This window comes from Acinonyx jubatus, chromosome D1 (genome assembly GCF_027475565.1).
Source record: "Acinonyx jubatus isolate Ajub_Pintada_27869175 chromosome D1, VMU_Ajub_asm_v1.0, whole genome shotgun sequence".
In the NCBI taxonomy this organism is placed as follows: domain Eukaryota; kingdom Metazoa; phylum Chordata; class Mammalia; order Carnivora; family Felidae; genus Acinonyx; species Acinonyx jubatus.
In genome coordinates, this window is record NC_069390.1 from 12,664,924 (window position 1) to 12,685,758 (window position 20,835).

General features: G+C 46.6%; 3 protein-coding genes across 4 annotated transcripts; 1 reads left to right on the forward strand and 2 right to left on the reverse strand.

The window, feature by feature from the left end:
* Positions 1-147: 147 nt before the first annotated feature.
* Positions 148-1,895, reverse strand: SELENOH (selenoprotein H). Its single transcript, XM_027045021.2, has 4 exons — positions 1,341-1,895; positions 1,114-1,259; positions 862-992; positions 148-324 (listed from the first exon to the last, which is right to left on the reverse strand). The coding sequence occupies exons 1-3, from the start codon at positions 1,748-1,750 to the stop codon at positions 892-894; spliced, it is 657 nt and encodes a 218-aa protein (XP_026900822.2). The 5' UTR covers positions 1,751-1,895; the 3' UTR covers positions 148-324; positions 862-891.
* Positions 1,896-2,170: 275 nt separating this feature from the next.
* TMX2 (thioredoxin related transmembrane protein 2) lies at positions 2,171-12,504 on the reverse strand. Of its 2 annotated transcripts, XM_015077464.3 has the most exons (8): positions 12,257-12,501; positions 5,270-5,330; positions 4,913-5,026; positions 4,573-4,649; positions 4,246-4,352; positions 3,757-3,822; positions 3,535-3,664; positions 2,171-3,034 (listed from the first exon to the last, which is right to left on the reverse strand). In XM_015077464.3, the coding sequence occupies exons 1-8, from the start codon at positions 12,443-12,445 to the stop codon at positions 2,888-2,890; spliced, it is 891 nt and encodes a 296-aa protein (XP_014932950.1). In that variant the 5' UTR covers positions 12,446-12,501; the 3' UTR covers positions 2,171-2,887. The 2 variants fall into 2 exon arrangements, with proteins under 2 accessions (XP_014932950.1, XP_026900821.1); XM_027045020.2 differs by lacking the exon at positions 2,171-3,034 and having other exon boundaries at positions 3,572-3,664; positions 3,768-3,822; positions 12,257-12,504.
* A 315-nt stretch (positions 12,505-12,819) lies between these two features.
* MED19 (mediator complex subunit 19) lies at positions 12,820-20,417 on the forward strand. The gene is made up of 5 exons (XM_015077458.3): positions 12,820-13,107; positions 18,522-18,778; positions 18,945-19,041; positions 19,356-19,450; positions 19,639-20,417. Exons 1-5 carry the CDS (start codon positions 12,840-12,842, stop codon positions 19,705-19,707), a joined length of 786 nt encoding a protein of 261 aa, XP_014932944.1. The 5' UTR covers positions 12,820-12,839; the 3' UTR covers positions 19,708-20,417.
* The last annotated feature ends 418 nt before the right edge of the window (positions 20,418-20,835 follow it).

The window sequence follows — 20,835 nt, forward strand, 5'->3', positions numbered from 1 at the left end:
CAAGTATTTCACACGCTATGCCAGACAGCCTAGGAGCTCCAGGATAATTGGTGACCTTAGAATATGAAAAATAGAAAGGGAGCCAATCCCACAAAAGGCTGAGCTCTGTCCATCTAATACCATAACATCAAGTTATTACTCAAATACTTTGTTTCAATTTTTATTAGGCAAACCAAATCCAAGAACTTTTCAGTGCCTTACTAGAGGGCTGCCTCACAACTGAACCATCATTTCTGGAGGGGAAGAAACCAGGGCTTCAGGCACATGACTGAAATTTGGCCATGTCCCGTCATAAATGCTCCAAACGTCACCAGGGACCGAAGGCTGTGAACGTGAGAAGGGAAAAAAGGGTTAGAGAAGGGGCCCAGGCAATCCTAAAGCCTGAGAAAGATGTGTCCCCCACCCTGGAGCCCACAAACCCAGGAGAGTTCAAGGATTGCATCCTGCCGCCACATTTCACTCAGCTCATCAGTCAGCTGTCAGTGCCTGACAACATGCAGGAGCATGAGGGATAAAAAACCAGTCAGATCCTTGGGGCCAGGAGTGACAGTACAGTGGTCCTCCCACGGGATCAAGAGAAGGACAACCGCATCTTCCAAGGGCACAAATTGCATTTCTATAGGGTCATTTACATTACCATCAGCATCCTACGACTTAGCTCAAGGACAGTGAAACGTGCAGTTTAGCCAAAAGCACACTGATAAGAAACAATTTTATTGCCGACTTCTAGCTTTCCTACCAGTAATAAGGGGACATCCTGAGAGCAAGAAGAGTTACGAGTGGTAGATCCCGTGTGATACGGGGTAGAGGGAGGGCTGCTTCGCAAATAGCCACAATCCACCCTTCCCGCCCCCTTCAAACCTCAGCGTGAGGACTTCTGCTCAAAACACCCTACGAGAGGTACTTCTTCAGCTCCTTCACCACCTCTTCAGGCTCAGGGAACTTGAGCTTGCGTGGGGGCCCCTTCTTAATCCCAGTCCAGAGCTCCACACCTGGGAAAAGACCGAGAGCGAAGTCACTTCGTCGTGCACCAGCCTCTCCCCCACATCCCGAGGTGCCGGCGGTCTGAGACCGGCGCTTCCCGCCTGCCCCTGGTCCCGGGCGCCCACTCACTGCTGCCGTCCGGGCGCAGCAGCGTCACCTCGAAGCTGCCCCTCCGAGGCCTGGCAGGATTCACTTCCACCGGAAGCTCCGGGGTGTCCAGGCGCAGCGCCTGGCTCAGGGCCGCGGCGTTGCGCCCGTAGACGCGTCAGCTCGTGCTAGGGAGAGACGGGGAAGCTCAGAGGCCGGGGCCTTGGTGTGCCCTGGCCCGCCTCCCCGTGCCTCTCCAAGCCCCTCACCAATGCTCGATCACGACGGTCGCCTCCTCCACTCTCTTCCGGTCGCCCGCCGGCTTCTCCCGCTTCTCCGCCGCCGCGACCACGTCCGCTTCGGCCTTCCGCTTCCTGCCGCGGGAAGCCATGGAGCCGGGAGCCGGGCCGACCTGAGGGGAATAGGGTGGAGACTCGGGCACCGAGGGGGCGAGGACTCCGGCCGGAGCCGCTCCAGCCCCAAACCAGTCCAGAAAACCCGCCGCCAGGACCAAGCCCCTCCCTCGCTGCGGAAAGCGTGGCCGGGGCGCACACGTGGCCTGGAGGCGGGTTCTCTGGGCACAACCACTCAGCCCGCGGCCTGGGGGTGGGGGTGGGGCCCTGGGCGCAACCACCCAGCTGGAGCCCGGAGGGGGGGGGGGCTCCCTGGGCACAACCATTCTGCTCACGGTCGGGGGTGGGGAAGGGGAAAAAGTTCCCTGGGCACAACCACTGCCCGCGGAGGGGGGTAAGGTACAGGCAGCCCCCGACGGAGGCACCGCACTTAGGGAGGATCGCCGACTAGGTAGCTCTGAAAACAAGTCGGGCTTCGCACTGGCCTTTCTGTAACCATCCGTCCGGCTAAAGAGCGTGCCCCACGCCCCACCCCCCCCCACGCCCCACCTCCTCCTTGGGAACCCGCGCACCAATTCCAAACAAAACCCACAAACTAACTTGGCGAGGTCAGGACTCTAAGATTACGGAAACTAGTCTTCCCCAACTCTCCCGGATCCTGGGAACCAATGCCAGGCAGGTGAGGTACACACATCCTCTGCAGTTGCCAGGCCTTTCTAATACGCTAGGAACACACAAAGGCGCAATCAAAAGGAAATCCCAGTCTTTATTATTGAAAACCATCAACTGGGTGTTGGGAGTAGGTAGGAGACTAAGTGAAACCTCATACCTGCCCAAGGGCGGCTTTCTCCTGAGCCCCACCATACAAAGGAACGTCTCAAACCTATTCCCGTTCCTCCCAAACTCCAAAAATTAGGGGGATTATTCAAAACTATCTCCAATGAGTAAGCTCGGTGGTTAAAGGTTTCTCCTGGGGACCAATGACAAAGTTAGCCTTATTAATGAAGGCCACAGACCAAGCCAGAAATGCCTAAAGAAGTAAGGGTCCTTGAGGGAAAAATCCTAGTGCAGACTCCATACCTAGGCATTTTGTTAGGCTTAATATAATCTAGGTAAACTGTGCAGGTCCACTAAGAGGGAGGATGAAAACACCGCACGGTGGAGACATGTGAGTGGTGGACAGCAGCTGATACTCGGACCCAAGCTTGGAAGGCAAGCATTTCCTCCTCCATCATCAGAGATCTCTCCCTTCTTCCAGTGAAAGTTGGCCACAGCAGTGGAGGCCTTCCCGGAGGGTGCCTGTCAATTCCCTGAAAGCCTCTTTAAAATCAGAAGCAGCACCCTGCCTGACTGAGGCAGAGCCAAAGGGGAAACATAAATAAGAGGCCCAGGCCTCAGGCAGGGCCTGTGGTTACAGAGGGGCAGGGCCTCAAAGGTGAGGAAGCACTGAGAAGGCAGGGATTCTATTTGTCCTTCTTGCTTTCTCCCTCTGGCACTTCCATGGTGGTTGGGGCCACAGGCTGCTCCTCAGGGATGTGATCTCCAGCCTTTGATAGCTTCTTGGCCCTTTGATACAGCTCATTCAGGTTGAATTCTCGGATCACATTCTCCTGCGCAAAAGAGGTGCACACATTAGGGTTCCAGTTGGAAAGGAGAGTTCTTACTAGGAAGTCAGAAATATTTAAACACAGTGTAGGAGAGAAGGAAGGAGAGGACAGAACCAACTCTAACCTAACTCTCCCTTTCTGGGTACTGGAAAAGTCAACCCTGTACAGTTAGTTAAGTACCTGTTATGTGACCATCACTGTACCAAGAATTACAGCTACACTTGTACTCTACGAAAAAACCCTGTGATCCACAGGCCTACAGACTGGGCACGAGGGCCTTTGAGACTGAATCGTAACTAATAACCGTTCCCCAGTACTAGCAATTCTGGCACATGGGAGAAGCACAACAAATTTGCTGAATAAATTCATGAATTAAATCTGGTAACGAGTGCCCTCTCTCAAAACTAGGGGGCATGTGGCAGAGCCAGGAATCAGAGTGGAGCTCCAAAGCCTACCACTGTTCCACACCCTTCTCCAAACCGTTTGCTCACTCTTTCAGATACCTCAGAGAAGGTCCAAGAGACAGCTCGTCCTTTTTTGTCAATCTGGGGCCGCCGCATGACCTCCTTGCCACCTTGGAATAGGATCAGAGTAGGGAGTTGCTTGGTAAGGGGCGACGTGCTCACTTTGTACCTACAGGGCCCAGAAAGTACTCTGTAAATGCATCTGTCTACGTCACTTAAAGTGATTTATTGCTCAGACCCTCTGTCCAGGCCTTTACATACCGTGTACTAACATCAGTGTAGCGTCCGACGTCCACCTTCCCAAAATTTAGCCCTGTACAGTTGTACCTGAGAAAAATACATTATTTAACATAGTGAAAGAAGGGAATGGATCAAGGGAAGAAGTCCACATATTTGGGGAGGGGGGAGAAACGCCGTTAGCTGGGGCACCTGGGTGGCTCGCTCAGTGGGTTGAGTAACTGACTCTTGGTCTCTGCTCAGGTCATGATCTCTCAGTTCGTGAGTTCGAGCCCCCCATCGGGCTTTGTGCCACCGTGCGGAGCCTGCATGGGATTCCCTCTCTCTCCCCCCCATCTCTTGCTCGTCCCCTACTTGCGTGTGTGCATGCTTTCTCTCTCAAAATAAATGAGTTAACTTTAAAAAAAAAAAAAAAGGCTTTGGTTGCAATGTGCAAAAATCAAGGCCAAAAACAACGAGAGGGAGAGTGCAGCACCTCAGTTCCCTTCCTCCCCCACCCTCTGCGGTACTCACTTGAGGGAGAGGTCAGCATAGATAGGAGCAAACGACTGGCAGTCATTAGACCAATTGGCAAAGAACTCCACGATCCAGGTGACCCTCCTGTCCCGCTCCAGCTCTTCCTGCCACACACAGGGAAGAAACAGTGAGCTGGACCACACGGGCTCCCGGGTCTGATTCCTCCCCCTGGCTTTCCCTCTCCCCCCACCGCTCCCTAGCTCTGGTAATGAACCACAGGGTCCTTGACCTCCATTCTGAAGCACCGTTACTCCTCCTAGCGAGGAAAAAGCACAGATACAAGGTCACCCACGAGGGACCCAAGAAACAGGAAAGAGCACTCACATCAATGGTTTTGTCATTGAAGTACTTGATGTACTCAGGGCCCATATACAGGGGGGGCTTGCACGTCATCAGGAACACTAACCAGAAAAAAGATGTCAGAGGAAACATATAAGGCCTTCAGCAGGGGATTTACTTGCAAACCGACTCGAAGATTTCAGGCACCAAAGAATACACTTTGTGGACACACACAGACCACGGACACGTTTCTCTCTTCCTAAAGTTTCCGTAGATTCTTCTCACCTGAGCCACACACGTAGTTCATGAAGTACAACATACAGAAGAAGGGTATGGAGAAGCCTGTTTGGGGTCGGAACTCGGGTCCCACAACCAATCTCCTTACCTATGCAAAGTGTGATGTAAAGCAGGCCCATGCGAATATCCAGACGGAAGAAAAGAATTGCATTGGCCACTTTACTGAACATGAAGATGTTGCCTATATGTTGCTCCACAGTGACTGAAACACAAAGATGTCACAGGTCAGGCTGGGCTGCATACTCCTATATCCCGTTTGTCTCTCTTCCCGTGGTACTTTGGATTGGGAGAGGGGGGAGAGGATAAAAGTTCAAGATCAAATTCAGCCTTGGCGCGGAATGTGGGACTCCTTCACCAAATCATGCCCCTCGCATAATAAGAATGAAAGCACGACCAGAGGGCATTAGTCCCAACCTCGAGAAGCTGAGGTGCAGGCTACACTTACTAGATCTGCGGTTTTTCATCATCACAATGGCACTGAGGAACATCAGGATCTCTACTTCTCTCTGGAAGAGAACCAAAGTGACAGGAAATGCCATAAACAGAGATGATGTGGGTGGGGAAGGGAGCCAAAAAGGGAAGAAAACCCAGCAGAGCTCCACTCTGGGAATGGTGTCAGCAAAGACAGAAAAGAACCGGAGGGGCGCCTGGGAGGCTCAGTTGGCTGAGCATCAGTTGGTTGAGATTCTTGATTTCAGCTCAGGTCACGATGTCAATGTTCGTGGGTTCAAGCCCCGCCTTAGGCGTCTCTGCTCTAAGCAGTGGTCCTGCTTGGGATTCTCTCTCTCAGCCTCTCCCCACCGCTCAAAATAAATAAATAAATAAACATTAAAGAAAAGGGGAAAAAAAGGAAATAACTGCAGTCAGCTAAGATGTAGTGGGAAAACCACAGTCAGGGTCCACCCCTGCCGCAAACTGGCTGGTGTCTTTCAGCAGATCACTTAACTTCTGAGCTTTGGTTTCCTTGATGGAACTGTATCTATTTGCTCCAATATCTAGTAATATCTATTACTGTGAGGATTAAATGAGATAATGGGTATGAAAGAGTTGCATGAAGCCTGGTACCATATAAAACTGTAAGACAGGGGCGCCTGGGTGGCTCAGTCAGTTAGGTATCCAACTTTGGCTCAGGTCATGATCTCACCATTCGTGAGTTTGAGCCCCGCACTGGGCTCTGTGCTGACAACTCAGAGCCTGTTTGGGATTCTTTGTCTCTCTCTCTCTCTCCCTCTCTTTCAAAAATAAGTCAATAATAAAAAAAAAAAAACTGGGGGTGCCTGGTGGCTCAGTCGGCTAAGCGTCTTCGCTTACCTCGGCTCACAGGTCATGATCTCGCGGTTCATGAGTCTGACCCCTGCATCGGGCTCTGGTCTGACAGCTCAGAGCCTGGAGCCTGCTTTGGATTCTGTGTCTCCCTCTCTCTCTTCCCCTTCCCTGTTTGTGCTGTCTCTCTCCATCTCAAAAATAAATAAACATTAAAAACAATTTTTTTAATAAAAAAATTAAATAAAAATATAAAAACTGTTAAGAAAATATAACCAACTCAGCGTGACCCTGGCAGAATAAAACTTTTCCAGGGAAACCTTCTCTGTAATATTTCATTAATACAGTATTTGGCTATTTCATTTGGGCGGGGGGGGGGGGGGATTGCTTATGTTAAATCATTCCTCCCCATTCAACAATCATAGTGATAATCCAAGCACCTTTGACCAAATTTGAAAGCTGGCAGAGACCTCAGAGCTTCAGAAACCCTTTTTCAGGATCCTGGGCTCCCAGTTCTTTCTCACTTTCTCAACTGGAAGGTCTGTGAGACAGACAATCATCACAACAAAGAAACAAACAAGGTAATTTCAAAGAGTAAAGACCACAGTGAAGAATAACAAGGACCATGTGAGAGAAAGCATGGGAGGAGGGGCAACTAGAGCTTAGATGGTCTGAGAGGGCTTCCAGACCTTTCTGTTTACAACACAGGTGCCCAAATCACTATTTCAGACAGAGCTAATCAACTGTGATTTACAGCTGGGATTCAGGGACCTCTTAGGTCCTGGATTTTTAACATCAATCTCCAACAAAAAGTAATTGACTTTAGAAAGAGACCTGTAAAGTGGGGGTCAGGGAATACAAGAGACCCTACTAAATCATCCTGAGCAGAAAGGAGCAAGAGTTTTCACAAATGGAATTGGGTTAGAATTGGGACTTAGCAAATATGGAAAAATGAACTTAAAAAAAAAAAAAAGAACTGTGGTCTAGCAGGAGAACAAAGATAGGACTGTAAGGAATATTCTCTGAAAACAGAGTGGGTCAATGGCAAAGACTGGCTATGTATACTCCAAACCAGTTTCTCTTTCCTCCTGGGCGTACTTGGCAGTGAGATGCTCTCTGTCCACCTGCACCTAAGTAGAACTGTGCACCAGCACTCCTGAGTAGCGCGTGAGTAGAAGCGATGTGCCATGTCTGTGCCAGGCAGTAAGAAAGCATGTGGCCTTGCATTCAGCCTTCTGTCTTGTCTGCTGGTTGGATGATGCAAGGATGACCATAAGGCAACAGAGTGGACTGGGGTTCCAGACCAACAATGCAAAGCGGCTGCCCCTTTAGTTGTTCTGCCTGTTTGTTCCTAGTTTTAAACCTTTTATTATGGAAAGTTGCAAATACACACAAAAGTAGAGAGGACACTAAAAGGTAGCGGAATTTGCCACCCCAAAATATGCTACTTTTGATTATTCTGCATAATAATTTTGGACTTAAAAGCAATTAAGAATAGATGTAAGAAAAGCTCCTTGGGACGCCTGGGTGGCTCAGTAGGTTAAGCGTCCGACTTCAGCTCAGGTCATCATCTCACAGTTCATGAGTTCGAGCCCCGCCATCAGGCTCTGTGCTGACAGCTTAGAGCCTGGAGCCTACTTCAGATTCTGGATCTCCCTGTCTCTCTCTCTGCCCCTCCCCCACTCGCACTCTGTCTCTCCCTCTCTCTCAAAATTAAACACTAAAAACATTTTTTAAAAAATGGGGGGCCTGGGTGGCTCAGTTGGTTAAGCATCCAACTTCAGCTCAGGTCATGATCTCATGGTTCATGAGTTCGAGCCCCGCATCAGGCTCTGCGCTGACAGCTCAGAGCCTGGAGCCTGTTTCAGAGTCTGTGTCTCTCTCTCTCTCTCTGCTCACACTGTCTCTCTCAAAAATAAATAAACATTAAAAAAATTTTTTTAATTAAAAAAAAAGGAGATAGGAAAAAATTAAAAGAAAAGCTCCTTGCCCTCCCTCTCTGTGTCTAAAAGCAGGACATAAATTTTTAAAGGTGTTCCTCCAACCCTCTCTACCAGGAAGGACAAAAGTTAATCAAGGGAGACAATTTTAGACCCTATCAGCCTGGAGACAGCACCAGAGGAACCTAACATAACTAATGGGACTTTATCTGCCATTAGTTTACCTTCCCACAGTTTGCTGCCCTTTGAAGCCTAAAAGTTCTTTCCTTTGTCCGGTCATTTCTCCAAAAATGTATTGCTCTTTGTTGAGCCAGAGTTCTTTTTTTTTTTTTTTTTTTTTTTGAAAATTTTTTAATGTTTTTATTTATTTTTGAAAGAGAGAGAGAGAAAGAGACAGAGCATGAGCGGGGAAGGAGCAGAGAGGGAGACACAGAATTCGAAACAGGCTCCAGGCTCTGAGCCAGCAGCACAGAGCCCAATGCGGGGCTTGAACCCACAAACTGAGATCATGACCTGAGCTGAAGCTAGACACTCAACCGAGCCACCCAGGCACCCCTATAAGCCAGAGTTCCAATCCACTTCTGAGTTAATTCATTTTCCCTGGGTATCTTCATGTACACATGAGGTATACATATGAATAAACTTTATCTGCTAACTGCTTTTATTTTTTTTTAAGTAGGCTGCATGCCCAGCACAGAACCCAAAATGAGGCTTGAACTCATGACCCTGAGATCAAGACCTGAGCTGAGATCAAGAGTCAGATGCTTGAGCCATCCAGGGGCCCCCCTCTTGTTTTCAATCTGTCTTTTATTACAGGGGTCTCAGCTAAGACCTCAAAAAGGTAAAGAAAACTAATTTTCCACCCCTACAATACTTTAATATATCCCTACTACTCAGATTTAACAGTAATGTTTTGCCAAAACGGTTCCATTTCACCTATGCTACCCACTTGTTTTGGAGAAACTTAAAGCAAATTCTAACTATTATCATTTCATCTGTAAATACTTCAGTGTGTATCTCTTACAGATAAAGACTTCTGTTTTGTTTTTTTTAAGGAACCCTTTTTTTTTAAGTGTTTTTTTTTTTGTTTGTTTGTTTTTAAGTAATCTCTACACCCAACATGGGGCTTAAACTCACAACCCCAAAAGCAAGAGTTGCATGCTCTTCCAACTGAGCCTGCCAGGCTCCCCAGGACTTCTCCTGCTTTTCTTTCTTTCTTTCTTTTTTAAACAAACCAAAATAGCATTGTCATATCTAACACAATTAATAATTCCTTACTGTCATTTACTACTTGGTCCTTATTCAAATGATCCCAGTTATCTCAAACTGTCTTGGTACAGTTGCTTGTTCAAATAAGGAACAAGCAAGGAAGGTCTACACAGTACATTTAGCTGATGTGCTTCTCTGGCCTTCCTTTATCTCTAAAGGCTATCTATTCTTTCTTTTTACCCTAGGCTATGTATCTGTTGAAAACACGCATCCAGGCGCCTGCGTGGCTCAGCCAATTGGCTGAGCATCCCACTTCGGCTCAGGTCATGATCTTGAGGTTTGCGAGTTTGAGCTGCTCACTGGGCTTGCCGCCATCACTGCAGACAAGCAAAAGCCTGCTTCGGATCCTCTGCCCCGCTCCCCCCACCCCTCCCCTGCGCCCCTCCTCCACTCTTGAGAGCTCTCTCTAAAATAAACAAACATTTAAAAAAAAAAAAAAAAAGACAGTCATATGAACTGTCAACTTTCCCGCTTTCTGGATTTGGCTGTTTGCAAACTGATGCTATGTGTTCTTCTGATGATGATTTTCTATCCACTGTATTTTTTATAAAGTGGCAATGAAACCTAGAGGCTTGCATACAATGAAATCCACATCTTTTGCAAGAAATACGTTATTGGTGGAGTATCTAGCACCACCTTCTGCATCCCTTTAGAGATGGTTTTAGCATCCACAGATGATCGTTGCCTAGGTTTATTATTCCATTAGGGGTTGCTACCTGTTTTTTGGTTGGTTGACTGGTTTTTTTAGTAAGCTCTATGCCCAACATACAGCTTGAACTCACAACCCTGAGATCAGGTGTCGTATGCTCCACAGACTGAGCCAGCCAGGCATCCTTGCTAAATGATTTTTAAATTCTATCAGTCCTTCTGTATTTATTAGCTCAAATTTGTCTATTAAGAAGTCAACATTCCCTTAGCAATTATTTGGGTACTCTGGAAGACAATATATACAGACAATGCAAAATGATTGATTCTTTCCTTTTATTTAATAAAACAGAAATAAACTTTTGTTAAGTCACTGAAAATCTGAGGTTTACTTTTTTAGGAAATATTTTATTTATTTTTGGGAGAACAAGGTGGGGAGGAACTGATGCCGGCTCTGCACTGACAGGCTGACAACAGCGAGCCGGATGTGGGGCTCGAACTCACAACCCGTGAGATCACTACCTGAGCTGGAGTCCACACTCAACTGATGAGCCACTCAGGTGCCTCTTGTTATTTATTTATTTTTATTTAGCTGTTATTGCTAACATTATTTACCTTAATACCCTAACTTCTCAGTCACCAAGGTAAATCAGTAAAACATGGGTTTTCCAGGAAAACAAACACTGGCTATAAACTCTAAGTTAAAAAAAAAAAAAATCTATTAGAGAAATAGTAAAATACAAAAACTCCAGTATTTTACATATTATTAAAGGAGAGTATACAAAGAAATTAATTCTATAAAAGGTCCCTACACTTATTAAAATCTTTACTACTACCCACTTATGTCTTGTATCTTTGAGTCCCATTTTGGTTAAATCAGTATAGAATACAGTGGTCCTCCCTTATCTGTGGTTTTAGTTACCTGCAGTCAACCTCGGTCAGGAAACACATCATCCTCTTTCTGACTTATCAACAGAAGGTCAATAGTAGCCTAATGCTATGTTACAGTGACTATGACATTCACCTCACTTCATTTCACCTCCCTTTATCATCCGATATCATCATCAGAAGGATGAGTATAGTATGGTAAGATACTTTAGGGGAGGGAAAGAGAGAGAGAGACCACACTGACATAACTTTTATTACATTATATTGTTATACATGTCCTAGTTTATCATTATTGTGGTTAATCTCTTACTGTACCTAAATTGTAAATTAAACTTTACCAAAGGTATGTATGTATACGACAATCCATCATATATATAGGGCTCCATGCTATCCAGAGTTTCAGGGAACCACTGGGGGTCTTGCAATGAATATTTACTCCCCACTCGCCTCAGATATACAGGGGAGGGGGACAGATGGACTACTGTATTAGATAAAAATAGGATCTTCTAAAGTAGCATGGGTACACTTGAGCTAATTAGGAACACTAAGGACAGAGGAAACATGAATGAGTAAACAAGGAATGGAGGACAAAAATAAGGAGTGGGTTCTGGTAAAGGTCAAGACTCCTTTGGGGGTCTGAGAAAAAGACAAAACCCGAGGTTGACCCTCCTCCCTCAGAACACAGCTGCTGTTGTACAGCAGAGAGAGCACAGAGCTTCAAGTCATTTTTCTGAGCGGTCTCTCCTCTCCTACTCAGGAAGTACAGCAAGAGGCTTGAGATAGATTTCTTTACAATTTTTTTTTTTTTTTTTTTTTTTTACAATCCCTTTTTAACAGACCTAACAACTGTGTTCATTTTTACGTCCGGAGGACGCAGGGCAGTGCCTAGCAGGTAGTGCCCACTCTGGAAATATTAATTGGACTAAGAAACGGCTGATAAGAGTGTGCAGGTGCTATGGCCAAAACAGTGGTTTCAAGTCGCAATCACTCACTAGCTGACTCACTAGTGATTAGTTTGGCAACTCGCCTAACCACGCCGAGATCAATTTCTTCATCAATAAAACGTGAATACTACTACCCGCCTTGTTTATTTCACTGGCTCGTCAAGAGACTTTACATAATGGGCAGCCCTGTAAAACACTGTAAATGTGTAGAGTTTGAGTACGGCTCTTGGCCAGCAGGAATGCTGAGACAGAACCAGGACTCAAGAACACTAAGAGCTAGCCTGCTGTGCAGGATATCCTGTTTTCCCGTCTTAATTAAACATGAAGTGGTTTAGGCTCGATGATGGTCCAGGCCCTACATTCTAACAATCCGTAGGTCCGCTACAGGCTGGGAACCTCAGGTATCCTCAAAAAGGTGAACCTCGAGGCTCCCGCATGCAACCGCTGGGGACAGGGACAGTCAAGGTCGCGGGGTCCGCTCACCCAGTCAAAGTCACACGGGTTGCCGTCTTCGCGTTGCGTAGGGAGACTGCTGCAGAGAGGAGGTAGCTTCCTCACGAGTAGGAATGCAGCAGAAAGCAGGGCTGACAGGAGATAGTAAGGTCGGGCCAGCCATCGTGAAAGTCGTGGCACCGAATACACCAGAGCAATTAAAGGTGCGAGGACCGCCATCTTCCCGGCCCTTGCGGCGCCCGCCGCTCTTCGGCGTCTGTAGGTCTGGCCCCGCCTCTCTCACCATTGAGACTGCCATTGGGCCTAGTCTCGGATGCACCGCCTCTGTGCCCGGAAGTAGATCTCTCATTGGACGTTGCTGTAGGTAAGCAATTAAAAGGGATTTAACATCTTATTGGTCGATCTAGCTGTCGCCTTTTCCACTTAAGTCATTTTATTGGATATGCGACTGTCCCGAACGGAGAACTACAGAGAAGAATTTAATTAGGTTAGATATCACTTCCTGAACGTTCTCATAAAGCGACGGAAGTAGTTGCCGGAAAAAGGTAGGCGGAACACCCAATGAAAAGCGGCTCCTGAGGAAGGGGGCGGGACACCGTGAAAGGATTGTCCAATGAAAACTACCGACGCCAGACACCGGGACAGGGCCGGGGTGGAGGAGACGATGGAGAATTTCTCGGCGCTGTTCGGAGCTCAGGCTGACCCACCACCGCCCCCAACCGCACTCGGCTTCGGACCAGGGAAGCCACCACCTCCGCCTCCCCCTCCTCCGGGCGGGGGCCCCGGCACGGCCCCGCAGCCCACCTCGGCCACGGCCCCGCCCGGAGCCGACAAGTCAGCGGCTGGTTGTGGTCCCTTCTACCTAATGCGGGAGCTGCCAGGTGAGTACTAGGCCCGGCCGAAAGCAGCCAATCAGATCATAGCGAGGAGATGATGGGCGTGGCTCTCAGCCGGCTGGCGGAGGTGTTAGGTAACCTAGGCAACGCGTGCCAGGACCTTGGAGCTCAAAGTGAGGTCGGAAGGGGTCTGAGGATTCCCACCCCTTTGGATGAGTGACGTGAGTTTTTGGCAGGGATTGGGAGGTGGCAGAGAATAAATTTCCGTGACCTTCTTTCACACCATATCTGGCTCTGTCCCTGATACTGGTTCATGGTTGCCTAAAGATTATCCAGAATTTGAGTTTGGAACTCGACAGTCCTCATTTAACATCCCTGCAGACGTAAGGTTTTCCAAATCTGCCACAAACTTGCTGTTGGTGTGAGGCATGTTGCTCTCCTACTCAGGGCCTCCACATTTCCTTATCTGTCCGAAGGAGCGATTCGAATTGAACCAAAAATTTGCTTTGCTGGAGCACCTATTATGTACCAAGCACTGTTCTAAATGCGTTAAGGTTCAGCTGTGAATAGGGTTGACAAGATCTTTGCCTTTTCTGGAGTTTACATTTCAGAGGAGGAGGCACAGAGTACCCTAGATAACATCAGATAATGGTTAGTGCTAACAGCAAAAAAACTGGTAAAGAATTGAGGAGGCCGAACTACTTTAGCTGGAGTGATCAAAGAAGCCCTCTCTGAGTAGATAATTTCTGAGCTTAAATGTAAAGAGTCAGCCATGTGTGAGGGGGAGAGCTAAATCAAGATTCAAGAAACGAGGTCAGAAGCCCTGCTGTGAGGGAAAAGCTTGGAATATCTGAGAGTCAGAAGACCAGCTGGAGTCCAGTGAAGGTTCAAGGGAAAGAGTTACAGGAGATGAAGGTGAGAAGGGCAGGCAGAGGACTTTGATCTGAAGTTCAGGGGGAGCCATTTTATTTGTTTGTTTTTTAGTACTTTCTATACCCAACATGGGGCTCAAACTCATGACCTGAGATCAAGAGTCGCATGCTCTACTGACTGAACCAGCCAGGCGCCCCTCAGGGGGAGCCATTTTCACACAGGAAAGTGACATGATCTAATTGTTTTAATCACTCAAGCTGCTACATTAAGAATGGAAAGTGGAGGTGGGGGAAAGTGGGGAAGTCAGTCAGAAGTTACTGCTTAGTAGTCCAGGAAAGAGACGACGGTTTGGACTAGGCAGTAGCAGTGGAGGAGAGAAGTGAACAGATAGATACAGGATAAATGTTTGGGGTGGAGCTTATAGGAACGAAGGATTGAATATAAAAGTAGAGAGGAGGGGCACCTGGGTGGCTCAGTAGGTTAAGCTTCTGTCTTTTGGTTTCGGCTCGGGTCCTGATGTCACGGTTTGTGGGTTCGAGCCCCTTCAGGCGCCATGCTGACAGTGCAGAGCCTGCTTGGGATTCTGTCTCCCTCTCTTTCTGCCCCTACTCCGCTCGTTCTTTCTCTCTCAACTAAAAACTAAAACTAATGATAAGAAAATGTAAAAAAAAAAAAATAAGTCTTTAATAAAAGTAGAGAAGAATTGAGAATACTTGTAAATCTCTGGCTTGAATAATTGGGTGGATGGTAGTGCTGAGACCAAGAAGGAACAAGTTTGAGAAGGTGGAAATCAAGAGTCATTTTGGACGTGTTCAATCTCCCAAGTGTCTTTTTTTTTTAATGTTTATTTTTGAGAGAGAGTATGTATGTGCGTGAGTGGGGGAGGAACAGAGAGAGAGGGGGTCAGAGGATCCAAAGCGGGCTTGAAGTTGACAGCAGCCAGCGGATGTGGGGCCTGAATTCACCGTGAGATCATGACCTGAGCCGAAGCCGGATGCTCAACTGACTGAGGCACCCAGGTGCCCCTCCCAAGTTGCCTTTCAATTCCTCCCAAGTCCTATTGCTACATCAAGAGTTGAGAGAAATAATAATGCATATTGGTACAGTGCTTTGAAGTTCACAGTGCAGTTATATACGTATGTAGTAGAGTTTAATACTTAGAATAGCCCTTTCAGGGCTCCCTGGGTGCCTCAGTCGGTTGAGCGTCCAGCTCTTGGTTTTGGCTCAGGTCATGATCTCACAGTTCATGAGTTCTAGCCCTGCATCAGGCTGTCTGCTGTCGGCACAGAGCCTGCTTCGGATCCTCTGTCCCCTTCTCTGCACCTCCCCCGCTCGTGCTGTCAAAAATAAACATTTAAAAAAAAAAAAAAAGCTCTTTGAGGTAGGCATTTTATAGCTGGAAAAAAAAATTGAAGCATAGAGAGATTGACTTTCCTTTGGTTAGTGGTTGATGTCTACCAGAAGTTTCTCCAACCTTATCTATTCTGATGGTACCTGTTTGTATCAGTCAGTTGATAGAGATATTGAATAGGTTTTGGGCAAATGCTGGGTATGTAGGAAGTGGGGTATGTGGTGAGAAGGGGAGAGAACTAATATGTCTAGTCCTTGCTTTTTTTAAAAAATGTTTTTGATGTTTATTTATTTTTGAGAGAGAGAGAGAGAGAGAAAATGAATGGGGGAAGGGCAGAAAGAGAGGGAGACACAGAATCTGAAGCAGGCTCCAGGCTCTGAGCTGTCAGCACAGAGCCCGACATGGGGCTCAAACCCAGAAAACATGAGATCATGACCTGAGCTGAAGTCTGGCGCTTAACTGACTGAGCCACCCAGGCACCCCTAGTCCTTGCTTTTAGAGAGCTTATTTTACTTAGGGATATAAAATATGTGGTATAAAGATAGTGTCTATATTACTTGTCAAGGCTAATCTCATTACTTTGTGGTCCTGCCTCACATACAACTAACAACTACACGATGGGGGGCCCTGGTTGGCTCAGTAGGTAGAACATGCAACCCCTGATTTTGGGGTTGTGAGTTCAAACCCCACGTTGGGGGGTAGAGTTTGCTTTAAAAAAAAAAAAAACAAAAAACAGAAACTACATGATGGTTTTAAAAATGTTTACTATCCAAAATGACAGAAAGAGTTGTCACTTGAGCCAGACCTGGAAAATTCATATTGGTGAAGAAAACTAGAAAAGATGGTCTTATAATTACATCAGTATAAAAACAAATTTCCTAAAAGGAAACAAAATGAGCGTGTTTTTCAGGAGATGATGAGAGACTCATTTGGATGGATCAGAATTTGGCACAGGGGAGTAGTGGTTGATCACACCCCAAAGCTTACAGTAAGATATGTTTTATCGTGAGTGCCAAAGGAATTTGAGCTTTTTCCTTAGGGTAATAGTACATCATTGAGATTTTTGAGCTGCATAGTACTGCTTCTAAAAATACCTGGAGAATATGGGTGCCATGTATTGAAACAGAGAAACCATGAGTGAGGTGGGGAGTATTGAGAGTTTAAAAAGATGAATCTGGGGGCGCCTTGCTGGCTCAGTCAGAAGAGCATCCAGGGGTGCCTGGGTGGCTCAGTTGGTTAAGCGTCAGACTTTGACCTAGGTCATGATGTCGCCATTCCCAAGTTCAAGCCCCACACCAGGCTCTGTGCTGACGGCCCAGAGCCTGGATCCTCCTTCAAATTCTGTGTCTCCCTCTCTCTCTGCCCCTCCCCCACTCAACGCTCTGTCTCTCTCTCTCAAAAATAAATAAATGTTAAAAAAAAAATTAAAAGAGAAGAGCGTCCAATTCTTGATGTTGGGGTTGTGAGTTCGAGGCCCACGTGGGGCATAGCGATTACTTAAAATTTTTCAAATCTTAAAAAAAATGTTTTTAATTCAAAATTAAAAAATGAATCTGCATGAAATTGACTAAGAGGAAGTTGGAAATGCAAGATTAGTTTTTAGGAGGGGAGTCAGGGCTGGAGGGAGAGATTTATAAATCACCTTCGTGGAACTGACAGTCAAAACGGGAAGTTGGGTGGATGCGTAAAGTGTTACAGAAAAGCAGGAGTGCCTTCTCACCTCAACCTTGAGCATGACCACCTGGAGGAGGAGAGCCGACGGGGCGGGTGGGGAAAGCAGGGCACTCTTATGGCAGGAGGCAGTGCCTAGTTTTGAGGAGCAGTACTGTGGCACTGAGTCCCCTGCTGTTACAGGGGACTGCTGAAATGTTTGGCATGGAAAAGAAAAAAGGGAAGAAGGTAGGGCCTAGGGCTATGGAGGGGAAGATACCTTGCTCACTTAATAGTTACTGAGCACTGAAGGTGTGTACTGTGTTGGGCACCAGCGACACAGGTATGAACAGGAAAGACCTGGTCTCGGCCCTCAAGGGACTCCCGGTTCAGAGCCGGAGTTTTTCCAAGTGAATGATTATGAACAAGCCACTCTTGTCATTTGTATTCTTCGTGTTCGTCATAACTGTAGATGAAACTGTAGGCAGGCTAGACAGCTCCACCCTTGCCTCTAGATCCTTACTACATTACGAATAAGTTTCTATTCTTTGAAAAAGGTCGGCCGTGCAATATTTGTACTGATAGTGCCTTGCATCTATAGAATATACTTTTCAATGTTTTCATTTAAACCTTGAAAAAAATTAAGTGTGCTTAAGAGAGCTGTTACCCCACTCCAGAGATAAGAGGAAACTGAGGCATAGAGTATGACTAGGATGAGAATCCTGTTTGCTCAGCTGCTAATCAAACATTTCTTTTTTCTAGGCAAAGCATTATACTTTAATTAGGAAGAATAGAGACGGTGGTAACAAGTTAGGCAGCAGTAGCTTAAAAAAAAACCCGTTTATTCCCTATGTAATTAGTGGTTCTTGCTATTAAAAAAAAAAGAAAGAAAAAAAAAGGGGTCCTTGACCAGAGACATTCAAGCCATTGGGTCATATTTGGCCCTTACCTTGCTTCTAGTTGAGCTCTGAGGTAACATCCTGCTGGTGTCAGAGAGTATAATTTCTCGCTGTGAAAAGCACTCGGAACTGTGTTTAGCCTGGAGTAAGGATCATGTAAGTGACTACTGCGGTGAGTCCAAGGAGGGGAGTGTGTCTCCTTCATTGGGGAAGAGCAGTTTCCATGTGCCCTGTTTGGATTTTTGCCGACTTTTCTCCTTCCCATTCCAACCTACCCTACCATTCTACAGTAGTATATTTTTTAGTGTTTATTGTATGTTATTTCATTTTGCTGTTTTTTACTTTAAAAATAAATTTAAATCTTTGTAATGCTCACCTAAAAGATTCTTTACAGTCCTTCACTTTCCCTGTGGAGTTCTTAAAAAAAATTCTTCAGGGCGCCTGGGTGGCCCAGTCGGTTAAGCGACCGACTCTTGATTTCGGTTCAGGTCATGATCTCATGGTTTCGTGAGTTCGAGCCCCACATCGGGCTCTGCACGCTGACCGTGCACAGAACTTGCTTGAGATTCTCTCTCCCCCTCCCTCTCTGCCCCTCCCCTGCTCGCGTGCTCTCTCTCAAATAAATTAAAAAAAATTTCTCTTGGGACTGATTTTTTTGTTGTTGTTCTTCTCCCTGCGTCCTCTAGGTAGCACTGAGCTGACAGGCAGCACCAATCTGATCACACACTACAACCTGGAACATTCCTATAATAAATTCTGTGGGAAGAAGGTGAAGGAGAAGCTAAGTAACTTCCTGCCTGACCTGCCAGGGATGATTGATCTGCCCGGTTCCCATGATAACAGCAGCCTCCGCTCCCTCATTGAGAAGCCCCCTATTCTTGGTGGCTCTTTTAATCCTATCACAGGGACCATGCTGGCTGGCTTTCGCCTCCACACTGGCCCGGTGAGTCCCCTCCTGGGGAGGAAGAAGGCACACGGGGAGGCCTGAAAGGCATGGAGGTGGTTTTTCTGTCCAAGTCTGTTCCTTCATAACTTACTGAGCAGAACAGATGATGGGAGCAGGGGATCTCCTCCCTCCTCTCACCTGGACCTTCCTTTGGTTCCTTCAGTTGCCAGAGCAGTGTCGTCTGATGCATATTCAGCCTCCCAAGAAGAAGAATAAACACAAGCACAAACAGAGCCGTACCCAGGATCCTGTCCCCCCAGGTAAGAAGCAGTTCTGTTCAAAGCCAGAAAACCTGGATCTGGTTGGACCTTCCTCAGTTAAAAGGCCAGAGAGGTTCCTTACACAGCCCTGGATTCCCAAATTTTCCTGAAACTGATCTAAAGGTAGTGTTCCTTGCAAGTAGGTCTCCTGGGCAAGTAAAAACCTGGAACCGTGCTTTAGCAGTGCCTCCCTATGCTTTCTCGCCGCTACAAGAACAGCAGTTGCCCTTGACTAGGTTTTCCTGTGGTCTTTTGAGTTCCTAGCAGTAAGGAATTTTGAGCTCTGCAGGTGATAAGCACATACTCTCCTACAGAAACGCCATCTGATTCTGATCACAAGAAGAAGAAAAAGAAAAAAGAGGAGGATCCTGAACGGAAGAGGAAGAAGAAAGAGAAGAAGAAAAAGAAGGTAGGGTAGGGGCCTGTTGCTGCAGCCCCCCGGAATCTCCCCACTTCACCCCGCCCCCAGTAGTCCTTTGCCTCAGCTTGGACCCAGGATTGAAAACCCAGGGCACATCGGTTTTTTCCTGTACAGCCCTGATCAAGGCCAAGGCTACTTCCTAGTTGTTCTTACCCTTCCTTCCTTGTCTTCCCCAGAACCGACACAGTCCAGACCACCCAGGCGTGGGCAGCTCTCAGGCCAGCAGCAGCAGCAGCCTCCGCTAACAGGGCTCTACCAGAATGGCTTTTCCTGCCTGACAAAAGCTGCCTTCCAGGCTCGGACACTGCCTTGGGAGCATCCCCTGCAACCGGGACAGAAGCCAGCTCCTGCTGTGCTTGACTGAGATTAACGCATTATATGACAGAAGGGCCATGCTTTTGTTAAGGCTCAGCCCGGTTGGCTTTCTCACGGACCTCTCTTCCTCTCCCAGGAAGCTTTCATCTCTTTTGTGCAATTGGTCTGATTTAGGACATTGTCTCATTTGTTAGGGTTTTTCTTTTTTTTGAAAAAAAATTTACATTTATCAAACTGGGTGAACTGTGGCTGCCTATTAAGAGGTAAGTGCCTTTCTGTGTGAGTCAGGGTTTAAGCCAAGGCATTCAAAGATCAGAGCGAATTTGGGTCTTATCATTATGTTATCTCATTAGCAGGCAGGGAAACCACCAGAGTAAGATCTGGGAGCATGGTCACAAGTGAGGCAGAGCTTGCTAATACCTGTCTACAGCAGACACATAACACTCTGCCCATAGTGTTGAGAACCAAGCACCTGGATGAGGCTCCATCTGAAGAGTCAATCCAGTTAAGTCTCAACTGTCTTCTGAGTCAATCTTGCATTGAAACAGAATTGCCAACTGAAAAAGCACCCACAGTCACCAGTGTAGTTCAACAAGGTTAATTCCTGGTCAAGCCTATGATTTTTTTTTTTTTTTTTTTTTTTAAATAAACCTCTGGCAAGCAAAGGTAAATGTTTTTCTCGTCTTCATAGGAGTCTTTGAACTGCCTCACATTCCTTAATTAAGACAATTAATTATTTGGCTGATTCGAAAACATTTCTAAGCTAAGACAGCAACAAAAAGGCAGCCTAAACCAGCAAAATGCAATAGAAAACCCAAGCTAATGTAATCTGACTTTAAATAAACTTGACACAGAAGAGTTAAAATCTGTTGCCATGAGCCAAGGTTGTTACTTAGATCAGTAGGTGGAAAACCACTCGTTCAGCGAGTTTTAATCTAGGATATCAGAGCAAGAGCGTATATACTTAAGTCATGGACAGCGAAAATAATGGGTTCTGGTCAATTGCTGGAGATTTAGTATCTGAGGAGGCCTATTTAAAACTAGGGCACAGCCTTTTT